Source organism: Grammomys surdaster, unplaced genomic scaffold (genome assembly GCF_004785775.1).
Source record: "Grammomys surdaster isolate TR1022 unplaced genomic scaffold, NIH_TR_1.0 126182, whole genome shotgun sequence".
NCBI classification, from domain to species: Eukaryota; Metazoa; Chordata; class Mammalia; order Rodentia; family Muridae; genus Grammomys; species Grammomys surdaster.
Genome location: NW_021620988.1, coordinates 6,704,544 through 6,730,217, shown reverse-complemented (window position 1 = coordinate 6,730,217; position 25,674 = coordinate 6,704,544). Strand labels below are relative to the sequence as shown.

General features: G+C 37.4%; 1 protein-coding gene and 1 non-coding gene across 3 annotated transcripts; both read right to left on the bottom strand.

Annotated features, from left to right (window-relative positions):
* Positions 1-608: 608 nt before the first annotated feature.
* Positions 609-739, bottom strand: LOC114612780. Its single transcript, XR_003710087.1, has one exon. It is a non-coding gene; the product is annotated as a small nucleolar RNA SNORA17 (small nucleolar RNA).
* Positions 740-6,689: 5,950 nt separating this feature from the next.
* Positions 6,690-25,622, bottom strand: Cep44 (centrosomal protein 44). Of its 2 annotated transcripts, none has more exons than XM_028757737.1 (11): positions 25,161-25,622; positions 22,262-22,398; positions 20,435-20,582; positions 19,172-19,318; positions 17,972-18,094; positions 16,073-16,240; positions 14,919-15,125; positions 13,644-13,716; positions 7,927-8,051; positions 7,637-7,674; positions 6,690-6,914 (listed from the first exon to the last, which is right to left on the bottom strand). In XM_028757737.1, exons 2-11 carry the CDS (start codon positions 22,348-22,350, stop codon positions 6,872-6,874), a joined length of 1,161 nt encoding a protein of 386 aa, XP_028613570.1. In that variant the 5' UTR covers positions 22,351-22,398; positions 25,161-25,622; the 3' UTR covers positions 6,690-6,871. The 2 variants fall into 2 exon arrangements, with proteins under 2 accessions (XP_028613570.1, XP_028613571.1); XM_028757738.1 differs by lacking the exon at positions 25,161-25,622 and adding an exon at positions 23,886-24,107.
* Positions 25,623-25,674: the final 52 nt, after the last annotated feature.

Here is a 25,674-nt window from a genome sequence, read left to right as displayed (position 1 = left end):
CCAGATGTGGTCCCCACTGGCAGCACAGTCCAGGACCCTACCACAGTCCCAAGTAGCATCACCAGGTTCTCACATCAGGCTGTTCCTCTCTATTCTTGAGTCTCAAGTTTCACCACTCTTCATTGTGCACACTTGCTTCTGTTTCTCTTTCTTTCATTTCTCCACCACTTACTTGCTTCTCTTAGCAGTGCCCAGGGTCTCTACATGTCTGGAGTCATCTCAGGAGTGGTCTCATGAGTGTTATTCCCAACTTGTGAATTATGGTTCCAGGCAGGGGTCATTTAGACATGGTCTGCCCCAATTCCACCCTGCACAGTACTGGTCTGGTGGTCATCTCAGATTAGCTCCCTGTCCAGGCTCCTTGGTGCCAATATGGTGGTTGTCTTGGGCTTGCTCCTCACCCAGCCCACACCTGAGTGACCCCTGGAGAGGGTTGCCTGTCTCAGGCTGACTGCTGTTAGGGTTCTTCTAGTTTCCAGCTTGCTCCCTATCCTGGGAGCTTGTCTGGGCCTGCCTGGCAGACTGGTGGTCATTACAGGCTACCGTCTTGTCCAGAGGCTCCCTGGTGCTGGCTTGGTGGTCAACTCAGGCCCACTTCTTTTTCAAGGAATGTTAGGCTGCTAATCAGTCAGATGTTCACAGGTCAGAACATTGAGCTATAGACACAGACTCACTCCTCTCTACCATCTACTGACACACATGTGACATAGCAGCCACACCTGCAATGCCTCTAGATAGTGAAATCTTGTAATGTAGATTGTAATTCGCTTAAGTTGTACAATATCTCTTACATGTGTCAAGCATTATGTTTATAAATTCATACTTATCCAATAGCACCTGTCATTGGAAAAATAAAAATATGCTTGAATATCACACAGGATTTCCTATGTACATCATACCCGTTAACAGCCCTCACAACAATGGCAATGTATTTAGTAACCATGCTTTAAAAGTTCATAGTACATTTAGCAGAAGCAGGAGAATCTCCAAGTTCAAGGCCAGTCTGTTCTACAGAGCAAGTTCCAGGATACTCAGGGCTACATAGAAAAATTCTGTCTTGAAAAACCACCCTCCCTCCCCCCGCCCAGGCAAAAATCATAGTAATGCCTAGCTTTGGTCAGTCTGAAACACATGTTTTATTATTATGTCCATGTAGGAGATTTTCCATCAGGTACAAATTTATTATCAAATCCAGGCTTCCATCCTTACATTACACTGTACAAAGAGTCTCTTCTGACAGTTGCTATGGAGAAGGGAAAAAAAAAAAGACTCTCTCCTAGAAGCCTCCACAAACATTCCCTTCCTGTAGCTATTTTTTTCATTTGTCAGTACCTCTGAATAAAAAGAAGGATCTCTAAGACTAAGCGTTTACGTGAGTTAGCTCATTGCCCACTAGGAAGCTGAGCAAATGCCCCCAAAGAAGGTGGTATGAGCTAAGTAGCAAATAATTTTCTAGTTTTGCCATCACAATTACATAAATTATTGTACATAATTAATCATTTTACTTCTTCACTTGTCAGAAAAATAAAAACAACCAAAACTTAAAAATGTACTTTACATCTTTAGTTAGATGGCCAAGGAGAACAAAGTGGAGGGTATTTGGGTTTGAAGATCAGTCCCAGATTAAACAACAGGTACAACAGGACAGGGCTACTTCTGTGAGGATCAGTCCCAGATTAAACAACAGGTATAACAGGACAGGGCCACTTCTGTGAGCGAACAGAACCAAGTAGCTCCTAGTGCTAAGAAGACAATTATACTTGATTCCTTGAGGAGCACTCTGGTCTTTTGTATTAAATTCTACTTTCCTTATTTAAGGACATCCTTTGTATATTTTGAATGCCTTTTATTGGCAATTTACATTTTTCAAAGGTCGTCATCTCTGGAAAATCATCACACGTATTCCCTAAGGTATTCTTAAAATGTGCTTCAGTGGTTGAAATCTCAAGAGAGTTAAAATGAAAGGTTTACAGATATAAAATGAGGTATCAATGGGGATCACTGGGAATCAAAGTTCAGAGTTTTGGGGCTTCTCCTGAAACTTTAAAAGAATCAAAGATCTCCAACGATTTCTAGAACTCTCAAGTTGTCTATGATACATAGTTTAGGAATCAGTTCTGAATCAGAACTCACTTTAAAGGATGAAGAATGCAAAGCCAGAGAAGTTAAGCTGCTCACTTAAGGTCCTGCCTCTACGTTTGTAAGTTGATGGTGACTTGAGTGGTCCTCCTTTGGCACGGCCACTCCAGAAATTTTACTTCATAGATATGTCCTCCCAGAATCATTTTGTATCTGAACTTCTGCCCTTGGTATTCAGGCTTCCAGCCAATCTCTGTCATTAGCTCTACTATAGATATGTGACATTAATCACTGGAATGATTTTCTTCATGTTTTATAGCAGTGTTGGGAGGAGGAGTGTGGATATGACAGTATGCAACGCAGGGATCACGCCAGATGGGCAATTCAGCAGGACTAGCAGTTTGATCTTTTCTCAACTGTAGCTGAAAAGGCATCTCAAGGTGAAGGAGAAAAAGCCCGTTTCTGTATGTCACTGCTGAGCTGATGCAGAAGCAGGGGCATAACTACCAGCAATGACTTGTAGTTTTTGAGTATGCTGTGTTTTCTGCATAGCCATATATAAATTATCTAAAGCATGTAGGGGTTGGTTATGTAGTTGTTACGTCCAACTTTGGCAACACTTTTTCTGACAGGTCTAGGAAACTGTCCTTCAGCAAACACACCCAGACTTTGTGGATACTTGTCAGGCAGTGTGGCAGGATAGTACTAAGACATTGATGAACTCTAGCTACATCTCCTTCATTAATATGGCTGAGAATACAGCCCTGCAACCTATGCCTGACTGATTCCCACACTGACTCAGGTTGAAATCCACAAATGGATACAACTTAATTGCTTTGTTCCTCTATAGAATTACTTGACATTAATATGCTGCTGCTCCTCTAGCACATTTGTTCAATAAGCTAAAAACAAAAGTCTCCTTCACATTTAAACCAGGTTCAGCTAAGGTTTTTGAGACTTATGAAATAGATATTGGGGGTGATCACTAGATAGCTTTCAACTATTCTGTATTCTCCTATAAACCACCATCAACTTTGTTAGGAATTAGAGTAGTTTTTTAAAATATCACATTTGTCTTTATTTTTACATTTTTTTTTGCATTTTGTTTTAAAATTGTTCCTTATTATCATGGACAGGACAAGGCTGTCCAGTCTCCACTCCTGTTCAACAGAGTACTCAAGGTAATATCAAGAGCAATTGGACAAGAAGAGATGATAAATGGGCTACAATGAGAGAGGAAGAAGCCAACGTAACGTGACTCTACACATAAAAGACAGTAAAGACTCTGCCAGAAAACTTCTACACCTGGTAAATATTCATAGAAGTAGTAGGATACTACTTTATGAAAATCAACATAGCAAAAATCAGTAGTCTTCCTATATAAGAAATTACAAACACGGTAAGTATCTTATGTAGGGTTTGTATTGCTGCAATAAAAGTCCCATGAGCAAAACAACTTTTGGAGAATAGGGTTAATTTCATCTTACAGCTTGTAGTCCATCTTCCAAAGGGCAGAGATCTGGAGGCAGGAACTTATTCAGAGGAAGAGTGGTTCTTATTAGCTTGTATCCATGTTTTCCTCAACTTGCTTTCTTATAGCACCTAGGATCACCAGCTCAGGAGCGGTACTTCTTACACTGGACAGGCCTTCCCACAAGAGTCACTCATTAAGAAAATGTACTACAGACTTTCCCGTAGACCATTCTGGTGGGAGGCATTTTGTCAATTGAAGTTTCCTCTTCCAAAATTATTCTAGCCTATATCAAGATGATAGAAAATCTATCTGCAACCTCCTCCAATCGTACTGAGTCTGCACTCAGTCTCCGAGAAAATGAAAGACAATCTGGGGGGGATAACATTTGAAATGTAAATAAAGTATCAATAAACAAATAAATGTAAAAATTAAAGCTGCAATGTTGCTTGAGCTAAAAGGAAAGTGTTGGCGTGTGTAACACTGACAGGGTCCTTCTAGTCTTTAATGCTTCCCCAGGTGCTGAACAATTCCCGGGAACTCTTCACACAGAACAGCCTAAGATGGCCTTTAAGTTTTATATGGAATGTATGCCCTGTTATAACTTCCCATTACAACATGAGGTCAGAGCTGCCTTCTTCAGTGCACCACGTCCTTTGCTTTGATGTTACTTTTCAATCCTGACCAGTACTTTCCTTACACATTCCTTACAGTCTTCCTGTATGCTCTCATCTGGACCATTCACAGCTGTTTCCTGGCTTCTCAGTACAAGAAAAAACATGATTGTTCCCAGGGCAGAACAAGGTACTGCCATGTAATGATTTTAAGGGACAGACTCTATGAAAATCACAGTTAGCTGAGGGTAAATGACAAAATTACACTTTCCTGGAAGACCTTCAGTTTAACCAAGGGGGGTGCTTTATAATTAAGAACCACTATCAAGTGCCCTAAAACATTTTTCATGGTTTACTTTTACTTTATGTGCATTAATGTTTTGCTTGCACACATGTCTGTAAGATGGTGTCAGATCCTCTGGATTTGGAGTTACAGACAGTTGTGAGCTGCTTTTTGGGTGCTCGGTATTGAACCCAAGTCTTCTGGAACAGTGTTATTAACCAGCCCAAGAAAGCATTTTGTAAATGAGGATAATTATTTCAATCTCTTCAACAATTTCAATGAGTCAAACTTTATTATTCTAGAGGTTGTTTTCAAAGTAAGTCTCTGTAACCATACAAACTACTATAAATTTTATTAATTTTTATTAATTTTTAAGTTGTTAGAAAATTTGTTCCAAATTTCTAGTTTCTGATGTTTTATTTCTTAATATCTATTGTTGTATACATTTTACATCTATTAGATTAGAGATATTCCCCATCATCTCATTTTGTGTGTACTTATGAGATATAAGAGAAAAATGACATGGTAGCTGCCCATGTGGTCACCTCCTCAGGGTCCTGTGGCTGCTTAGTCACCATAGGACATTACAGGGCTGTTGACACCGTTACTGTGTGTAATAAGAACTTTGGAGTGAGACAATAGATTTGTAAAATCCAAACATAAATGATTCTACACAAAAAACAGCTAACTGTATAAACCATGCAGTGGATGGCTTTGCACTGTAGGATTTTGTGGGTTCAGGGACCGAATTAATTTCCTTATTTGAATGAAGATTGATGGATCTTCAAATGTACGTAGTTACATTATAAAATATTTGGAAAACCACAATTATATCCATTGATATTTAAATAGAAAAAATAGACCTAAGCTTTCTTGATTTTGATAGAGATCTCCTACTCCATAAATCTCCAGGGTTTTATCCTCCCTCTATGCATAGCACTTTGTGGGGCCAATGGTTCTCCTGTGTGACTATTTTGATTCGTTTAAAGTGTATTGTTCTTAGATTTATTTAATAAGATTTTCTTTTAAAAGTATGCTATGATTTCTTCACCCTCCCTCTCAATTTAACTTACCAAAAAAAGATGGGGAAAAGAGGTAAATAGAGGCAAAGAGTCTGAAACAATTTTATTCTGTTTTTCAGTAGAAAAACTTGAAAGATGTTCTTTAAAAAAAAAAAACCCAGCAGTTTTATGAGGATTCATTTGTTTTATTAAAAGCCAGCAGAGTGGCATGGAAACCACAAGGTGGCGCTGTGAGTCCATGCTGGTTCTCCTACTGGGGGCATAACAGCATTTTTACAACTGAATTCTCTTGATTTTTCTAACTTAAGTGTACTTAAAACTTAAACAAAACTAATAGGACTCATGAATTGTAGATGTGCTTTTTGAAATGTTACTAAATTCAAGGCTGTATGCTTCTAAATGCTAACATAAAAAATTAAAGTTTGAAAGTGTAAACATTAAACATTTATTAGAATACTAAAAACTTTTCCTCAAAAATTATTTCTAGTTATAACTTAAATTAATATTCTACTTAACATTAAAATAAAATTGTACAGTATAATGAGGTGACTGATGTATAAAACAGAAAGATAACTTCCTATAATTTTGATTATCACCCAGAATTACTATCGCTACATATTCATTTACAAGGTTAGAAGATATTCACACAGTAACTTTCTAAGTTATTTTGATTTTCTTTCAATTTAACTTTATGACTTCTTCTCTCCTTAAGAGTTAACTTTATATTATTAGAAAGTGCAAACCACCTCCACTGTGTACCGCATGGATGGCCGGCATCTGGGCTGGTACTGATGGTCTGAGGTTACAGACCAGAGTATTCACATACCTGACACAGTTCCCTCAGGAAACACACAAAAGACACCTGCTGTCACCACTGCAGTGCTAAAGCAGCACTGACTGTACATGACAAACTGGATTTGCTTAATTTTCAGTGAGTGTTTTAACATTATGTTACAACTTATTTCCCAGCACAGATCCTAAGACTGTACACACGAGAGCCCTGGGGCACAATATGCAATCCCGTTTGGGAAACCTCCAGCAGGATGTAGACCGCAGTCTTCCAGCCCATACTTTCAAAAACATATTACATTCACTGCCAGTAAACGTCAACACAAAACTACAGAGTGCTTGCTGTAAGAGACTTCACTCTGTAGCAGCAATATACCAAAACAGAAAGTCTTGTCAAGAAAACTGGAAGAGAAAATCGGCACAATTACAGCTTAAAATATTAAAAGTATTTATTTAAGAATGAAAAAAACCTCACATATCAAATAGAATCCAAATTCTTAATAAAAATTATTGTATATTAAAATATACACAGAATTCTTAAAAATAGAAAAATATATATATATATATATCTGTAGGCAAAGTCCTGGGGATGCTGATGCAGAACACTCTACAATCAGTGACTGGAGCACTTCAGTAACTCCGCAGTTTCTTCAAACCTGGAACAGAACAAATGTGTGTCAGTTAAGGGCATGGCTCCTAATAAAGGACAGGACTTTAATTGTTAGATTTACATTTCTGAGTCTACGATAAACTGAGTGTTTCTCTTATTTTATGTACAATTACTATTAATACAGGTAAATAGAAGAGAGCAAAAATAAATAAGTCAATTCTTGTAGCCTAAGTTATTTTAGAAGTTTGCTAATGTCAAAGAGCTTTGTCCTTTTTAAGGTAGTAGGGTACATAATACTGTGATATCATTTCATCATATATTTCCTTTAAACTGCTCTTTGCCAAAACCAGATGCACCATCACTTGTCCCCAGTGAAAGCATCAGTACTTCATCAACAGTGCCCTGAACGACCAGCAGGACTAACATAACTGAAAATGTCTCCCAGCTCTCCAGCTACATGCACATAATGGTTCAGTAAATCAATTATCAGAAGTAGAAAGATGTGAATTAATTATCAACCAAAACATCTCTGCCCTCTGTAACCGATGATTAACTGTGTGGACAGTGTGTTATGGTTGGTTTGCTGGAAACCAATGACTCATCTCACACACACACACAACTGGAACAGTCTATGAGCCACTGAGTCTGAAGGAAATGCCATAGCTGACTGAGGCTCCGAGGCGTAAACACACAGGCACAGCCTGTGTACTCTGCACTCCAGGCAGCTCCTGAACAGCAATGGCTTCTCTCGCCCTCTCTGTTACTTACATTTTTTTCATCCTTTCCATTTTCTGGAGAGTTGTTTCCTTTAATTTAAAAAGCAACAAATTTAGGCAATTTCTCAAAGTAAACAATCCTCAAAGACAGACCATGGATACAGAAAACACACTGTGAAACAGTGCATAAAGTGACTCTAGTCAACACAAAGACCCTTTGAGAGATTAAATTTGCAATTCACCATTTTCTTGCCAACAGTATACCCTACTAGTATATACTAAAAACAATACTCATTTTTTCTCAACCTTAGATATCATCAGGCAGTTGACGGTCTCTCTTACCTCTGAGAACTCTTTCAGGACACAGTAATTAATAGTGGAGCTCCTGGGCATTGTTTCCGACGATATTGTACTATAGCCAGACGAGCGATAGTTACTTGCTGGTCCCCCCACATTGTATTTTTTATCTGTGAAGAAATTACATTTTAGGATATCTTTCCATTATACAGTGGAGCCAAATATTTACAAATAAAATAAATTAATGTAAGATGGTTATCTGGTATAAATAAAATGAGGTTTTCATACTTTTTATTCTTGTAAAGGCAGATGCTAAAAATTCTCTAATAAAAAGTTTAAAATACACTTGGGCTTTGTGGTCCAGGCTTGTAATCACATATACTTAGGAAGCTGAGAATCTTGAGTTCATGGCTGATCTAAGCAATATAGAAAAATCCTGTCTCCCCCTGCACCCCCTAAAAAATCCATTTTACCTTTATCATGATATGAGTCACTTTAAGTATATAGGACTGTTAGTAATTAAAACTACAAACTACTTGGGACTAAAGATAAAGAGATAGCTCAGCAGTCAACAGCATTGACTCTTCACGACTTGAGTTCAATTCCCAGCAATCACATGGTGGCTCACAATGATCTGTAAAGGGATCTGAGTCCCTATTCGGATGTACATGAAGATACAGCACTCATATACATAAGATACATGAATATTTTAAAAGATAAATATAAACTACCTATTGATGTGTTCCTTTCTTAAAATGGTGACATCTATAACAACTGAATTCTGAGTGATTTTTCACAATGCTTTATTATAGCAATGTTGACATAATTTCAAAATTGCTTTATCTTTGTTTTGTAGCTACTAGGAATTATTAGAAAAACCAACTACATATATATTGTATATTATATATAAATATGATATGTATAGTATATTTACACATATAAATGCATATTTGCATATATATTTATTTTATATATTATATAAATAATATACATATAATATATAAAATATATATAAATGATATAAACATTTATATTTTTATACATTATATAAATATAATGTATATCATATATACCATATCTATAATATAAACAATAAACAATATAAATGTATTACTTATATATTATGTATTATATGATTAATGTCATATTAATGATATATTATACAGTATAATCAAATAGTATATATTATAATCATATATTACATATAATATGTATTTATCATAAAAATTTATATATAATTATGCACATATAATATATGTATGTTATTATATATAATAAATATATATGTGATAATTAAAACATAAAAATATATTATATTAATCTACATTGCATATTATATATTTATATATGTTATAGTATATAATACAATAAATGTACATGATATATGTAAATATAATAAATATATACATTAATATCAAAAGGGATCCAATCTTATGTTTAAAAAAGTTAAAAATTCAAGATCTAGGTGTTTTAATAACAATAAAAACCTTGTTAGATATTCAGTTATCAATGTGGCAAAGTAAAAGCAAATTTTTCTTGTTAACTCCAGCGATTACTGAACAGCATACACAGATAAATCATTTTTCTATCAATCATGCCTATTTAAAAATTTGGCTACAAACACAAAGCCAAAAATAAATCATTTAAAGTGGTTTTCATAAAGAGCATTTGTTGTATATTTTCCTGGATGAGAAAGTATCAATACTTATGAACTAAACTATTGCTTTTTATCTGATACAGCCAAATCCTCCTTGACAACCTGTTGTCTGCTCCAGCTTAGCTTATTTTCTTGAATAAACTCAGCCTGAATAAAATAGTCCAAGCTTAACATGATCCTACTGACTAGGTGTTAAAAACTTCTGAAATGTCACTAGACTTGACATCTTTTGACTGCTATTTGCAAGGTTAGATGTGCACTTGTGATCCAATTAGCTGAGACTAACAAGGTCATATGCTACAGCTTGAAGACTACCTACACCCAGCTGCTTACTGGAGAGGAACTTGGCAATGTTAAGAAATGATTTGAAACTCAACAGAAATTGTCACTTCCATGCCTCTAAATATGTGTATTATTTTCTTCTGGTAGAGGCAGTAGTTCTCCGAAGGTTCTGATTATTTTCTCTGCTGTCCCAAAGGAGAAAAGGAACAGGCATGCAGGGCTGCGAAGACAGTTGATAATAATGGCTCTCCTCACCCTGAACTCAGGGCTTGGATTTTTGAGGCATATCACTGCTTCATGTAAAAGAAGGTTAGCATTCATTCGGTAAGCTAGGTGGCTACTCAGACAGAAATTCCATCCGGGACTCCAGAGATTATTGAGGTCCTACATACAGAATGCCAGCTATATAATAGCCAGATCAGCTAAGTGCATATTATGCTCACGACAGTTCTGTTTTCCTGCGCTCTTAGTAAAATCTTACTAGTTTAAACATATTTTTCTAGCCATGCTATAGAAGATTAAGAATTGGTAACCACGTACAGATTAGAAAGCAGAGGAGCAGCAGTGACCTAACACCGAGCTCCTGAAGTTGGAGTTAAGAGGACATCAGTAGGAGGGTTTGCGTGTGACGAGGAGTGCCACTAACGGCGAGACACTATATATTTTAGCCAACTGTCACGTGACCACTGATTGATTTCTCATGGCCAACTCTGAAGGATTAGTACATTTTACTAGTAATAGAACAAATTGGACTCTTCAGTCTTCGATAATTTGCAAGCCAGTACTTACAATCAAGACCTAAGTTGTGGAGATCTTTCTTAAGCATTTCATACATAATGAATTATATTCAAAAGGGAATTCAGTACTTTTTCTGTACCTTCTCTTCACCTTTCTTTCCCTCTTCTAACAACTACCTGGAACCCACTAAGCACAGTGTAAGGTTGGTTACCCTTTCTTCTCTCTTCCATGGCTTCTACTTGTATCAGTAACCACAGCTCCATGACCTGGTCTTTCTATTCTTCTACTCCCACCATGTGCACATATACACCCTTCCTGTAGTCATACCGGAAGAAGGGAAGAAGAATACACTCTTGGAGTACTACACCTGGACTAGGATTTCTCTCTTCTAAGAGGATAAACATATAAGACAAAGTAAAGCAAGGCAAACCAAAACCAGCCTTGGAAACTGGTAGCCTGACTGGCAATTAATACCCAAGTTTCTGTATATGCTAATAAACAGTATTTAATAAACAACAATTTCACCGGAAGTCATGAAGTGCAGAAAAGTAAAACCACTGCCATGATGTCTAAACAAGGCCACTATTCAGTCATGAACAAGGCCAGATGCAGCCCTCACCACTAATGCGAGTGCTTCTCTTTAGCTGGACTGTCATTCGTGTCATGCATCATCATATTATTGCTGCTCCCAAGAGCATACAGATCAGAGGCTCCTCACTTCCCACACAGTCTTCAACACTACCCACTCACCCCAAGACACAGATGTCTTACAGTACCCATTGGATTAACATACTTTTGAAAAGGGGGAATGTAGGAGGAGCTAAGGTGGGAGGAGTTAGGAGAGGAAGAGGAAAAGGAAGAGGAGGAGTTAGAGAGGAGATGTAGGAGCAATGGAAAGCCAGCAGGTATGGGGAGTAGTCGTGGGTAATAACTTTTATTTAGGGTAGCTAATTGGGAAACAACTCTCTTTGTATGGGCATACTGTTATTAATCATTACCAAACATACAAAGTCTTTGATCAGTCTTTAAGCATTAAAGTCTCATTCTCTTACTGGGCCCACATGGATGGTAGAATGGTCTGGGCAATGTCCAGTCTTGCGGAGACAGCGTGGAAGATTGGCAGAGCCATCTCCCACGCTGGCGTCTTGTGGGTGGCAGGGCTGGAGTTTCTGGTTAGTCATTTCTAGCTGCTGCACGCATGTAGCCTCTGGCCACAGAACATGGGGGCTGAGCTAGGCAGAGCCACTGCAGCTTAGATAGTCGGCTTGACCAGGAGGCCAATTTTATTTTATTACTTCTACAGGGAAAAACAAATTTGAAACCTCACAAATTCCTTCCTTATTGAACACAATTCTAAGATCAGAATGATCCCTGTATCTCTGTATTGTACTCTGTATCTAATGAGAACAAACAACCTGTGTTTCTATTCACAAGGTGTGGTGTGCAAGGTTTTGTAAAGTCTTAGGTCAAATTATAAGCTCTATGATACCAGGTATTCACTTTAGTCATAATCTAAATTTATTTTGGATAAGGGTCTATCTTATTCTGAGTCCTAGCGCAGCGGCTTAAACTTGAGTATGCACAGTGAGTAGATATCAGTACAGGCACACTGAACTTGAAAAAGGTAGTATTCTGTAAACAGCAGGTAAAGTGCTCTTTGGGGGAGCAAATGGTTAAATTCAATACATACACACACTGGAGACAGAAGTTACAGGTATTATTATTTTTTGTGCTAGACAGATCACAGGACAAAAAATTATGCTCTTAAGAATTTTACAGTTGAAGATGATATTGAACTATGAATGACAATGGGAAAAAGCAACATGCTACCTAACCTGAAATCCCCAGCCTATGATAAATTTAATAATTTAAAAAGCATCCCAAATAATTAATGTAAAGACTGAACTTGTCTTCTGTGGGATGACAGCAGTATTTGCACTAACTGTGTACTGTCGAGGAAACCTATCAGAGTAAGTTGCCATGATTCAACTCTATCCACCATTCAGTGAGGGTGTGGCCACTTGGCACAGTCACCAGTGAGTTTCAGTGGAACTCATCTTCTTCATCTAAAGTCACATATGCATAATCATTGTTATTTTACATGGTTGTTATTAGGAATTAAATGCGTTAATACAGCAGTTAGAGCAATGCATTTTCTTAAATTGCATACTGTGAAATGCAGATTGTTAAATACATAGTAGCTAAAAAGCTCTAATGATGTTTCATATCTGTATTACTGAAATTTAACCTCATGATAAATTCTCAATTGTAGAAGTGATCATTTTACATATTTTAATCATACAATGAGATAAAATGTGGCCCTTTACTTTTTCTAAATTAAGACTCAAAAGAATAAAAGCTGTTGTTGAAACTGGAGATCCCTGATGCTCAGGAACACGGAGAATATCAGTAGGAGGTTGTGACATGGGAAAGGCCACCCGGGTTCTATACCATTCTCACTTTATCACCATCAATAAGCCAAACTTATCGAGGTCTGCTTTTCTTATTGACAGTACTATGTTATTCTAGAATGATTCAAAGTAAAAATCCCCCAAAAGACTGTACACCAGAGTACATTCATCCTCTATACCCTGAAAGATACATATTCTGGTTTTATAAGCAATTCTTGGCAGTCTGTAGCTCTCTATTTTCTTTTTTCTAAAAGCTCTATAATTGTATTTTATTAAGAGAAATGTTTAATAAAAACTAGAGATGTGGATCAATCAATAAATTTGCTTAATTTGATTTCCAGAACCAAGTTTTTTTGTTTGTCTTGTTTTTGTTTTTTAAATCAGATGTAATGACTTGCATCTACAGTCTGAATACTAGGGTGATGGAGACAAGGGGATCCCGGGAGCTCACTGGCCAGCAAGTATAGCCAAGTCGGTGAGCTCCAGGTTCAGTGAGTGACTTTATCTCAAAGAATAATGTGGAGAGTGACTGAGAAGGAAAACTGATATGGACCTCTGGCTTATATGCGAGCATATATACACACACATGAAAATGCTAAAGATGTCAAATGTCCATAAAATCTACTGTTGTAAACATGTTTACAAGCCAACAGTACTAAAACAATTTAACTTACCACAGAGCACATCACCCACATCACTAATAGACTCATAGTCTTCACTTGCCATATTACGCTCTACAGATTCATTCTGGAATGTACAGGCAAATATTTAGAATAAAATAAAAGGTGTTTCATTTTATACTGCTAAACATAAAATATAAGCAAAGCACAGGGCATGTTTAGTTTGAATAAATTTGTCTAGAAATAATATAGAATTATTCCTGTTTAAGAAACCACCATTTAGCCAGGCAGTGGCGAGTGGTGGCGCACGCCTTTAATCCCAGCACTTGGAAGGCAGAAGCAGGCAGATTTCTGAGATCGAGGCCAGCCTGGTCTACAGAGTGAGTTCCAGGACAGCCAGGGCTACACAGAGAAACCCGGTCTCAAAAAAAAAAAAAAGAAGAAGAAGGAAAAAAGAAACAGCCATTTAGATGCAGAAGCAGATAGTAACATTCTTGAATCTACAACCCCAGTCTCCAAAAATGAAAGACAGACTAGAAATTGAAATTCTAAGAAATAAAAGACATTTCTCAGACTGCATAAGACAATGGTAAATTTGGTGGTTTGAATAAGGATGGCTCCCACAGACTCATATATTTAAATGCTTAGTCACCAAAGAGGGACACTGTTTGAGAAGGATTAGATGTGGCCTCTGTTGGAGGAAGTGTGTCACTAGGGGTAGGGTTTGAGGCCTGGCCCAGTCTGTCTCTCAGTGCATCAGGACACAGCTCTCAGCGACTGCTCTGGCCATGTGTGCTTCTATTTCCCCCCCCCCCCCCCGCCATGATGATAATGGACTAACACTCTGAACCTGTAACAAGCCCCCAGTTAAATGCTTTCTTTTATAAGAGCTGCCTGGGTCATGATGTGTTCTTCACTGAAGAATAAATTTGATAACTGTTTCTATTAAATTCATTTTATGATTGACGTTAACGCATAAAGAAAAAAAGTTGGAATTTCAATTTTTTGCCTTTTTCTACAACTTCTTCTGTAAACTTTGTCCTACTAAAATACATAAAATAATTTTGAGTTTTTCAAAAAATGCTTACCTCGTTCTAAGTATTTCAAGTATTAATCTATTAATCACTAAAATCTCAACTTACAGGTTTTTCAAAATATCTTATTTGATAGGAAAACAGCCACAAGAAGTATAACAAAACTTGTTAAACTTAAGCAGACTTTATTCTAACTAAACATTTCCTAAGTAGCCTCACATGTGGCACTTCTAAGAGTGCGCAGATTTAATAAGATGAGCACTTCACTGTACTAGACAGCTTTCCACAGCAGTACCTTTTTAGACAAAAGCATCTCTGTTTCAAGTAGAGTAACTCGACTTAGAAGGTTATTCCAGGTCTTCTCATCCACCATCACTTTCCCTTTTGTTGTAGCTTCCAGACACTCAAGCCGTTTCTCTACCCAAGTTAGCTGCCTCAGCTTTTCTTGGCACTCAGCCAGTGCGATCTGCAGTGCAGTGATCTCAGGATTATCACGTACATCCTAAAATGATAAGCAAGACCACAGATGATGTGGAGTGACATCTCCATTCCTTTATGCTGTTTTGATAGCTCAGGAAGGAGCACAGTGTGAGAACAGAGCCCTCCCCGCATGCAGACATGGACCTTAACACTAGTTGGTCAGATGTGACCCCAGTGACTCCATTTTCACAGCAACGACTTGTGAAGTCTGCACCATGCTCTTACATTAGATAGCACTATACAACTGTCATTACTTAGTTTCTTGAAACATCTAGTACAAACCCAAGCAGCAATAAGCAAGACAAAATGGCAGTATGCTTATTACCTAGAATGTCACACAGAACAAAGTAGTTCCATAAATAAACTTGCATAAAACTAACTGTAACCCAAACTGTATAAAGATCACAAGACACAGCACTGTATCAGAAACAGTAGGTATCATATACGTAATTGCACCGTTATGTGTCAAGAAGGAGTAACAGAAATGGAAGGCTAGCAAGGAGTTACATGGGATAGCATACATCTGTAACCCCACCACACAAAAGGCTAGGCAGAAGGGGTTTTGCAATTAGAAGCCACCTTGAGCTACGTAAAGTCAGCCAAGGATAGTCACCACGCCCCTTGGGGAAAATATAGTGAAAGCTCCCTTCTCTGACAAAGGGAAATGGGAATAAAATGCCAAGCTTACTAGTGACAGAGAACTCCACGATACACATTTCTCTTGCTAGACTGTAATTTCCCTGATGCAGGTACCTCTTTTTCATTTCTCTTTGCTTTACTTTTAACTCAGGAGGGAAACTGCAAACAGATCAGACAACTGGAGTCCAGACTCCCATACAGTAAGATTGACTCATTCTTAAGTAATAACATAGATGCCATAATTTAAGAGTTGAGAAAACAGTCCACGTTTCAAAGACTGGAATAAGCACAGACACACAACAGTGTGTTACAGAGCCCATCAGTCCTCACTTGCAGCTCAGCCTTGACCTCAGGGGCCTGGACCTCAGGAATCCGAATGTCAGAACTCTGCTCTTCCGACTCACTGCAGCCTTCACTCACTACTGTTGAGGTTATTGTCCCTTCAGGAATGCCATTCTTTTCTTCAGTGTACAGGTGGCGGATCACCACAGCTTTCTTCTGCAGAGACAAACACCAACAGATACTTCCAAGACTTGAAGACATTTATATTACCAATAATGTATCACAATGTAACATGCTAAGATTGACAAATTTTTAAGCTCTTGGGAGACATGGTTCAGCTTTTTAAAAGCTTTCTTATATCTTAGGTTAAATACTGAAATATATTTTAAAGATGTTTAGTTTTGTTTCAAACTGCTGGATAAAGTGGTTACAGTAAAGATAAAACAGGATTAGCAAAGATCTGATTAATTGTTGAAACAGGTTGATCTGTGCTTTTGTAAATGTTTGAAATATTACATGATAGAAGTTAAAACCAAACCCAAAAAACAACAAAACAGAAACAACTATTAGGTGTGGTAGCATACAATGATAACCCCAGCATTCAGTAAGCCTAGACAGGAGGGTTAGAAGGGCCAGGCCCACCTGGGCTATATAGTGAGATTCTGTCAATGAATAAACAAAGAAACAAACAAATAAAAGTGTTGCCATAATTTACAAGTTATATAACAACTAGCTGTGTGAGGATTCACTATACTTTTGCTATTGATCAAATCACAGTATATAGGTTATCTTTAGCTGAAAGTTCAAAATGCTGAAAATCAGAAAGTACTAAGAATGACCTCACACTTTAGCCGCCGTCTGTCTGCCTATGGATTGTCTGTACAGACATGAAAAACCCTAACATATGAAGAAACCATAATCTATCCACATGACCTGAGGCATCAGGAAGGAGACAATTTGCTTCAGCACTGACCCAACCTCTCTGTCAACAAAGAAATATTTGAACACTATCAGCTTGCCAGTAGTTACTCACGTTTCTGGTATTAAAGCTTTTCTAGTCACGTATTTTGGATTAAAGAATAAATAATTGTATGTATTTTGCTTTATTTAGAAACAATTTACATCTTTTATCTATTTATTATTAATCTGTATTCTTCCCTCTCACCCAAAAAGGAAAATAGCTAGAAGTACATTTATTATTAAAATGGAATATTAGCTTAGAGCTCCCCTTGAATAAGAAAAACTGAGGCAATGTATGCCCATAAAGGAAGAATACTCAAAACCAGATTGCTAGAGAAGCTATACTCTTGGTGTTCATTGCATCTAAAAGAATCTTCATAATCACTCTTGTTACTAATGGATTATTTCATACACAGCCCTTTTTAGGGATAATCAGATATGTAATTAAGAGGACTGGAAAGATGTCTCAGGTTAAAAAAAACACTTATAAACTCTTGCAAAAGACACAGGTTTGGTTCCCAGCATTCACATGGAAACTCATAACCACACATGATTCTAGTTTCAAGGGATAAGACACGCTCTTTTGCTTCCTTCTGACGTACAACCACATAAGATTAAAAAAAAATGTATTTTTTAAAGCATGTCAATACCTCTATAATATAACCTTACATTTTATCTGAGAAACGAAAAAGAAATCAACATTAGAAATATAAAACCAATTCAATTTTTCCTGTTTACACTTCTCACAAGTTTAGGAATGGTTTTCAAACATCATGTGCTCTAAGAAGCCGCCTGCTGAGACTGCAGGGAGGAAAGGGAAGTGGGGTAAGAGAGAGCAATGGGGTAGATATGATCAAAACACATAAATAAATGAAAAAAAGGCCTTTAAACAACTAGTTTTCACTAATAAAAACGTCTTGTATCCTGTGCTGCCTGCTGCAGTGTATCTACTGTAAGCAGATGCTTCTGTTCCTTTTCTTTTCACACCTTTCCTGATGTCATAAACCTGCCCGTGATGTCAGTGCCGACAGCCTCTGCAGGGCGCTTCTCACTGTGTGAACAAGGTTCTGGCTTCTCAGAAATGTGCTTCTTCCTTTGGCATGATGAAGTCTAAGAAAGGAAAAGAAGGAGATGAAATAATACACTTTGTAATGTAGAAAATTATGATGTACATTTAAATTCTATTGTTTAAATACTTAGTTTTGATAATAGCAAATAGTGAAAGTAATGAAGCATGCTTTGTTTGTTTCTTGTAAATTTAAGTGAAACTGGTATGGTGGTGCTGTAATCCCACACACAGAAGACTAAAGAGACCTAAAGCTAGCTTTAATTACACAGAAAGTATGAGGTAATCTGGGCTACAAAGTTAAAAAACAAAAATAAACAAGAAAATAAAACAAAAACTTTAAAAAGTGTGAGAAATACATTATCTTTGAGCTGTTAATTTAGTTCAGATCACAGATATGTAAGACACATGACTAGTATTAGAGAAATTACGATCCTTGACAGGTTATATATACCATATGTGTACAGTGGAGCAACTATGGCATCTGACATGTGGGCCGTATAGAACAATGAGATGAGATTAACTAGGTGCTTATGACTTTATCTAGGTCAGACTGTAGGACAGCCTGGTATTGCTGTGACCTGAACTCAGCAAGAAGTTAGCTCTGAAATATTTGTCCTATAGAGGGGATTCAGAGATATAAAAGTTAGACGGAGGACTCCTCAGTGCCTCTGTGGTTTTACACATTCACGTCCCTTTGAGTTCCCATCTTGGTTCTACACAACCCACTTTTGGTAAAACTACTCCTAGTTCCTAGATATGCCCTTGAAATTCCTAGACAATTCCACAATTATGCATATAGCATTAACACCAAAAATTCCCTCCAGTTCATAAAACACTTTGATGCATACAACAGTTGGAGTATTCACCTACCAAGCTTAGTTGTCCACTCCCTTCCCTGAGAGAAAGCACTGTGCCTTTTGCTTCAGTAAATTTGTTTCTACACTTAAGTCTCTCCAAGGAAGGTCCTTGAATTCTTTCTCTAACCACTGGACTCTAATAGTCAAAGAACTTCTGGGCCCAGCAAGTTGAGCGACCAGGCACTTTTAAATAATTTGCTGTTGATTCAAATATTAGGCTTTTTAGCATCAGTTAGAACTAAAATCTACTTGTAAAATCACCTTGTCAAGGCCAATCAATTCCTTGTGTTTTTTCATCACACAATTCAATATATCACAGACAATTTCAATTTTCCATTCAGCAAATCCAGACTGTATAAATTGCTTTTTTGTCAAAATTGGTTTATAATCAAATTGATCTCGAAGAAGCTGCAAAGGAATAAAGGTAATAATTAGGAACAATTTATTTGTTTAATTCAAAATCATATAGCCACCTGATCAGAAGGTAATAACCACCTTTGAGAGGAAGGTCAAGCCATTAAGTAAAGGTACTAAAAATATAGAGCTGGTGTTGAATTATGCCCAGGAATGAGACAAGTTGCTAGGGATATGTTGGGTGGGGGGCAGAAGGGAAAAGAAGAGAGAGGGAGAGGGAGAGGGAGAGGGACAGAGGGAGGGGGATAGGAAGACAGAGAGAGAGGTGAGCACTTTAGGACAGGCAGAGCTAGTGAGACCCTGTCTCAAACAAAACAAACCAACCAACCAAACAAACACACAAAAATCATAGTACTTGACAAAATTAATGGTAAACAAAGTTTTTAAAAATCAAAACCAACTGAGATCAAATTCAGTCTCCATTCAACTGTCTAGATGCTACTGAAGATATAAGATCTTGTCTCGGATCTCAAGAAACAAACTATGAAAGTTTCACTTTGTATAAGTAATTAATACAGAAGGCCGTGGACTGTCAGCTCTCTCTCTTCCAGTATACAAACATTTAGTAAAATTTCATAGAAAGCAGGTAAATTACAGCCAATGACAAATGTTTACCAGTTGCCATAATTAGTAAGAAATGTTGAAAAGCAAATAGGAATTGTATATTTATTGCAATAGAGACCACATTTTAATGAAATAAACACCTATGAAAATACTCGGTCAAGTATGCACATGTGTGACACATGACCACATATGATAATAGGCCCAGATTAATAATGAAGCTGATTTTTTCCCTATAGCCTAGTAATTAAACTTTATTACTTCCAGGTTTAGACACATAAATATTTATACTGCACTATAATTCACACAATATTCAGAACAGGAACACATTTTGTAGCCCAAGGGCAATAGGTTATGGATATAGACAACATCTAGGTCTCTGCAAGCACACTCTGATATTTTCCCAATGATAAAATTGCCTATCGATGCGTTTCTCAGGACGTATATACCACTGGTAAGTGAACATGCAACTTTGTTTTGATAGTTATTACTAAAGTATTAATTTTAAAAGTCACTCAATAAAGTAATTGTTTCATAAACTCTGACTACCTTGTAGACAGTATCTGTAAAGCGCACGTCATTCTTTGCGATGAGCTCTATACTGGAGTCTATCAGAAGTTCGGCTACATAAGGGGAGTAGGAGGTGAGAGAGTAGCTGATGATGGGTAAGCATGCTGCTGTGTCTCCCTTCATCAGGCTGAAAGGGAAGGGAGAAGGACGTCATCCACATATGCCAAACCTGGGTGGTTAAGGGTAACTAGCAATGTTGTCGATAACTTCTTTAACATTATAGACACAATAATGAAGAAATACATGACTCTCCAGCCTCTCTATGCTACTCTGAACCATTCTGATCACATTATGAAACAGCACTGTTCATAATTTTCATGTGCTCAGAACCTCACTAGTGCTGTACAGCCTATCTCCTACAGTTTGTATGGCTTTTCTAAAGGGTATTCTTACTTGATCTCCTATAAATGAAAGTACTACCTTACAGTTCTCAGGAAGATTTTATACTTTTGTAACACTTGCTACATTAATGCATTTATTCCTACACAAACCTGCAAACGTTAATCTCATGAACTCTAAGTTATAAATGAGGAACACACTGGAAAGAGCTTATACTGTGATTAGGTGCCTACTTTCTGCTTCCTTGAGAGCTGTACCTTTTTAGCTTGTGTTCACATCTAGGAGGGGGTCCTACATGTTGCCTTTGTATTTATTCATTATGACTCCTTAACACTGGTTCTCATGAAGCTATCTTCTTGGTATCTGCTGCCTCATGCTGTCTGTTTCTAATTGTCTACTTATTTACTGGTGGATAATGACTTGCTGAATCCTGCACAAAGAAGCAAATGAATTATATCTTCAATTAGCCAGCTGAAGTTACACTGAACTTCTGTATGAACAGTAAATTTTCCACAGAATTGAAAATGTGTGTGTCAACCTCCCCATTTCCACCTCAAAGTTTTAAAAAGCTTTTTGTTATTTGTATGTGTCATGCTCACAGCACGGCAGATGGAAGGCCCTGATAGGGTTGCTGGGAGTAAACTCTCTTTCTCTGGAAGAACAACAGGTGCTCTTAACTGAGGAGGCATCTTTCCACACTCCACTCAAAATTTAGTAAGAGTTTTATAGCACGGAGGCTGCCTTAAGAAACCCCACTAATCAGAATCTTCCACACTAAGAGAACACATGAAGTAAATGGACCAACTCCATCTTCTATACAAAGAAATACATTTCCAAGAAATGGCAACACCTGTGGTCATGTTGGCTATATTAAAATTACTACCCCATGGAATGAGAGAATGGTAGATTATATAATTAAAAAGATTCATTATATTCCAATGAGCTTAAAATTAGATAGAGACAGTATCTAGACCGATGTATATACAACTAACAAACAGCCATCTTAAATTCTCTTTGGGTTGGAATTTTTATTCATACTTAAAAGATCCTACAGTTTTCTGCTTTCTTAAATATAAACACTTAAATATTATATTAGATATGTATATATACAAGTAAATTTCTCTTAAACTTATTACAGTTGTTTATTGTGAGTCTGTGTGTTTGTGCACAGGCACTCACACGCATACACAATAGCACAGGTACCTTGACACACATATGAAGGAAAAAGGACAATTTGAGAAAATTGGATCTTTTGTTTCAGCATGAGGCCTGGTGACTGAAGTCAGTGTCATCAGGTTTGGTAGCCAGCTCCTGTACCAAGCTGTTAGCCCCAAAGTGAATTTAAATAGGATCAATAAAAAAAAAAAAAGTCATTATTTTCATCATGTCATGTATTATCTCAAACATTCTGCAAAATAATAATAAACTCATCAGTAAGTTTCAAATATCAAATGCATTACAGCTTACCCGACATAATCTACCTCATTGGGGTAATTTAGTGAACGAAGCACTTGTTCTAGCTTCCGCAAGCTTCTTTTTAAGTCACCTGTTGCCATTATAATCCAATCCAGCTCCAACTCTTAAACAATTTTACAACCTTTCATCTAAAAATGAAATTATACAGTACTGGTTAACTGTGCACTTTGGGAAGCTGCTTTGTTCTACTGTGTATACATTTCCTACACCTATCTGTGTGTATCCCCAGCACGTTACACCACCTACTTCTGCTCCTCAGAACTTACCACTTCTGTGGCAGGTTAAGGGCTTACTGCCTCGGGCCGACTCTAAGCACTAAATTCGAACTTGGCTTCAACCCCATCCTCTATTTTTTTTTCTTTAAGAAAAATAAGTTTGCCTTGTATTTATGTTCTTCCAATGTATTTCATCTAGCACTCTCCCAAATGTTTTACCTTGATGATAATGGACTATAATAGTTAGTTTTTCCCTGTGGCCATATACCTAACAGAAGCACACTCAGTGGAAAAGACCTAGTGTTTCAATGCTTGAGGGGATATGGATCCCCACAGTGTAGAAGCCATGGTGACAGGCAGCAAGGTGATAGAACGGTGCAGTAGCTGCAAGCCCACATTACACCAGACCAGAGGAAGGACAGCAAAGAACTGGGATCAGGCTACCTAGCATTTAAAGGCATCTTCAGCCCCCCCAAGCAACTTCCTCTAGCTAGGCCCCACCTCCCAAAGATTCCACAACCTGACAAATTAGCGCCCCAAGCTGGAGACCAAGTTAGCAAACATAAGCGCCTACGGAGGACACTTCACATTCAAATCATAGCTGGTACCATTTGGAAAAAAAAATATCAAGTTGAAATGCCCTCCATCATTAATTCACTTGAATGCTTATAAAACCTATATAATATAAACAAAAAATTTAACACAGATTTAAGTTATTATTCTCAAGGCTTCGATTTCATGTAGTTGCAGATCAGAGATGCCTATCTTAAAAAAACAAAACAAACTCATACTTTACCAATACCTCCTCAAGAAAATTACAAGCTTTCAGAAAATAAATTCTCTGAGACTGAGGCTCCTTTAAAATGAAATCACTGATATTAAAAGAACAATTGAAGAATTAGATGAACTATACTTAGTGATTTTTTCCATGGTCTGCATTTCAGCAACACTCAACACATAAATCACCCTTTTCAATACACCTCTGCATCTATACAGATCAAGAGAAGTATATAAAGCTGACAATGTGCAAAATTCTAAGGCTGGGCCACCACCCATTTCTGTAGCCATTTCCCTAGATTTGGGCACCTACTCACTCTCTGTAGGAATACCATTCCCACTTCCTGTCTGCTCATTATGAGCATGCTGAAGAACAAGCTGCTGAATATACTTTTAAGTGTTCTTGCACTGATATTATGGTCACCATTTTTGAAACATTAAATTACACCTACTAAACACTAACATATTTAGACAATAAGGATTTTAGGGGAAAAAAAGGGAAGAAATCCTATAATTAAACTATACAACATACTGGTCAAAACAGTAAGGTTTATTTCCCATCTTTCCGGGTGCCAGGACTAGACAAACATACAGATATGGTAAGACAGACTTCCCAGACCAACCTTTATTGCCTAGGAAAGGTGAAGTGGGAACTACTTTAGCCTCTCATTGTAACTACAAACACTGTTCCTGGGATTTCAGATTGCAGGTCTGATCTTGTTTCAGTTTCCAGACCCATCTGACAACAGAGTTGTTAGTTTTGTTTATATCCCATCTTCCCAGGACATGCGATTTTATCCAATCTTTTCTTTTGCTGGTATCCTAGAATACATTTATCTTTACATTATTTCTACCTCTGGTAATGAAATTTCGGACAATAAAGTATGGGGATACATCCTCTTCATTACCAGCACAATAAACATTTTGAAGATGAGTAAGATTCAAGTACAGCTTGTATCTGTAGGTGAAGGAGAAAAATGATACAACAGAAAAGAAAAACATAAAGACATTTAAAAAACAAGATCATAGAAGTATGTTTTCAAGAAAGGCTTTCCTAGTATTTTTTAATTAGTAAATACTAAAATTATTACTGTCAATTGAAGCTAATCAAGTACTGATACTTATTTTACACTTGATCATAGTTAAAAGGTCAATAATCGACCTGCTACATCCTGAGATAAAAAATAACCTGTTACTTAAAAATAAAATTATAACTTTCACTTTATATTACTTATCAAAGGATATTAAATGCAGACAGTATAAAGATTCAATCATTAAAGTCTCACTGGTCTACCTAGCTTTCTGAAGAGTTAGGAACAAATCAAATCCGCCAACCGAATTGCTGGAAAACATTGTGAGAACGGCACAAGATGGCTTTGGTGAGGAATGGGAATTGATCTCGGTGTCTTGGCATTCTACCCAATGGCTCTACCACTGAGCTAGTCCCCCAGCTCAGCAGTTTAAGATGTTTTGTTTCAAACCCAGCTCAATCTTATAGCTGCTACAGGTCTTTAAAGATACGTCACTGGATTCAAAAAGCATTTTGTTCAGGATAAGTTTAGTTAAGACTAGTTTTCTTTTTATACAGAGCAATCTGTAGTCCTCAAAGTAGGAAAAAAAATTTTTTAAAAAAACACCATGAAGATGAAAACAAAGACAACACGAAGAAGTACTTTTACTATTCTAGATAGTCTTTTGGAGATAGATGTATTTTGGACTGAAAGGAACTTAAAAGCATCTACACGCCTTTAATTTCGCAGCCACAAACCAATTCTAAGAGGGCAGACTATGATTCTTTTTACTTAGTGCCTTCCCAAAACCATACTAGCTGGTACACAAGTAAGTCCCATCTAGAATTCCCTTTCTGCCTCTAAATTTAAAAAGATGAAACGGTAGACCTGATCGTTCGCCTGCAACCCAGGAACCTCGGTGAGTACAGCAGAACGGCCACCTCCGTCCAAGCCAGATCAAAGCCTGTCCGCGAGCAAAGACTCAGCCAGCGCTGCTAAGCAAAATGAAAGGTTCCCAAGGCGACCGGACCAACACAGAAAGAAGAAGGGAGCACAAGTAACCCGAGAAAGTGGCGGGAACCGGGTCTCCAGCCCCAGAGGCTTAGCGCCCGCGCCCTGGGTCGCCTCTCGTGCCGACGGTTTGTTCTAAGAACTGAGAGTTCGGGCAGAGAGTTCGAACAGCGGCTAAACATTCCGAGCCACAGGCTGCTCCATATGCTGAGATTCCTAGGTGCAGATTCCACACCCCGTTCTCTCGGCTTCTTCAAGAAACTCAACTGTCATGAAAGTCTTATCAATTACATGTCTTTTATTGATTATCATATTTCAAATTAGCATAATCTTGATGGCCGAAGTCGTCCAGAATGAGAAGCGAGGAATAAAGACTTTATGGCGAATCTGA

Coding starts and splice junctions, on each gene's coding strand:
- Cep44 (XM_028757737.1), bottom strand. CDS start 22,350: ATGGCAACAGGTGACTTAAAAAGAAGCTTGCGGAAGCTAGAACAAGTG. Junction 15,126..16,072: donor AGGTCAAGGCTGAGCTGCAA/GTGAGGACTGAT, acceptor TTATCATTTTAG/GATGTACGTGATAATCCTGA. Junction 8,052..13,643: donor TGTGGGTGATGTGCTCTGTG/GTAAGTTAAATT, acceptor ATTTCTTCACAG/ATAAAAAATACAATGTGGGG.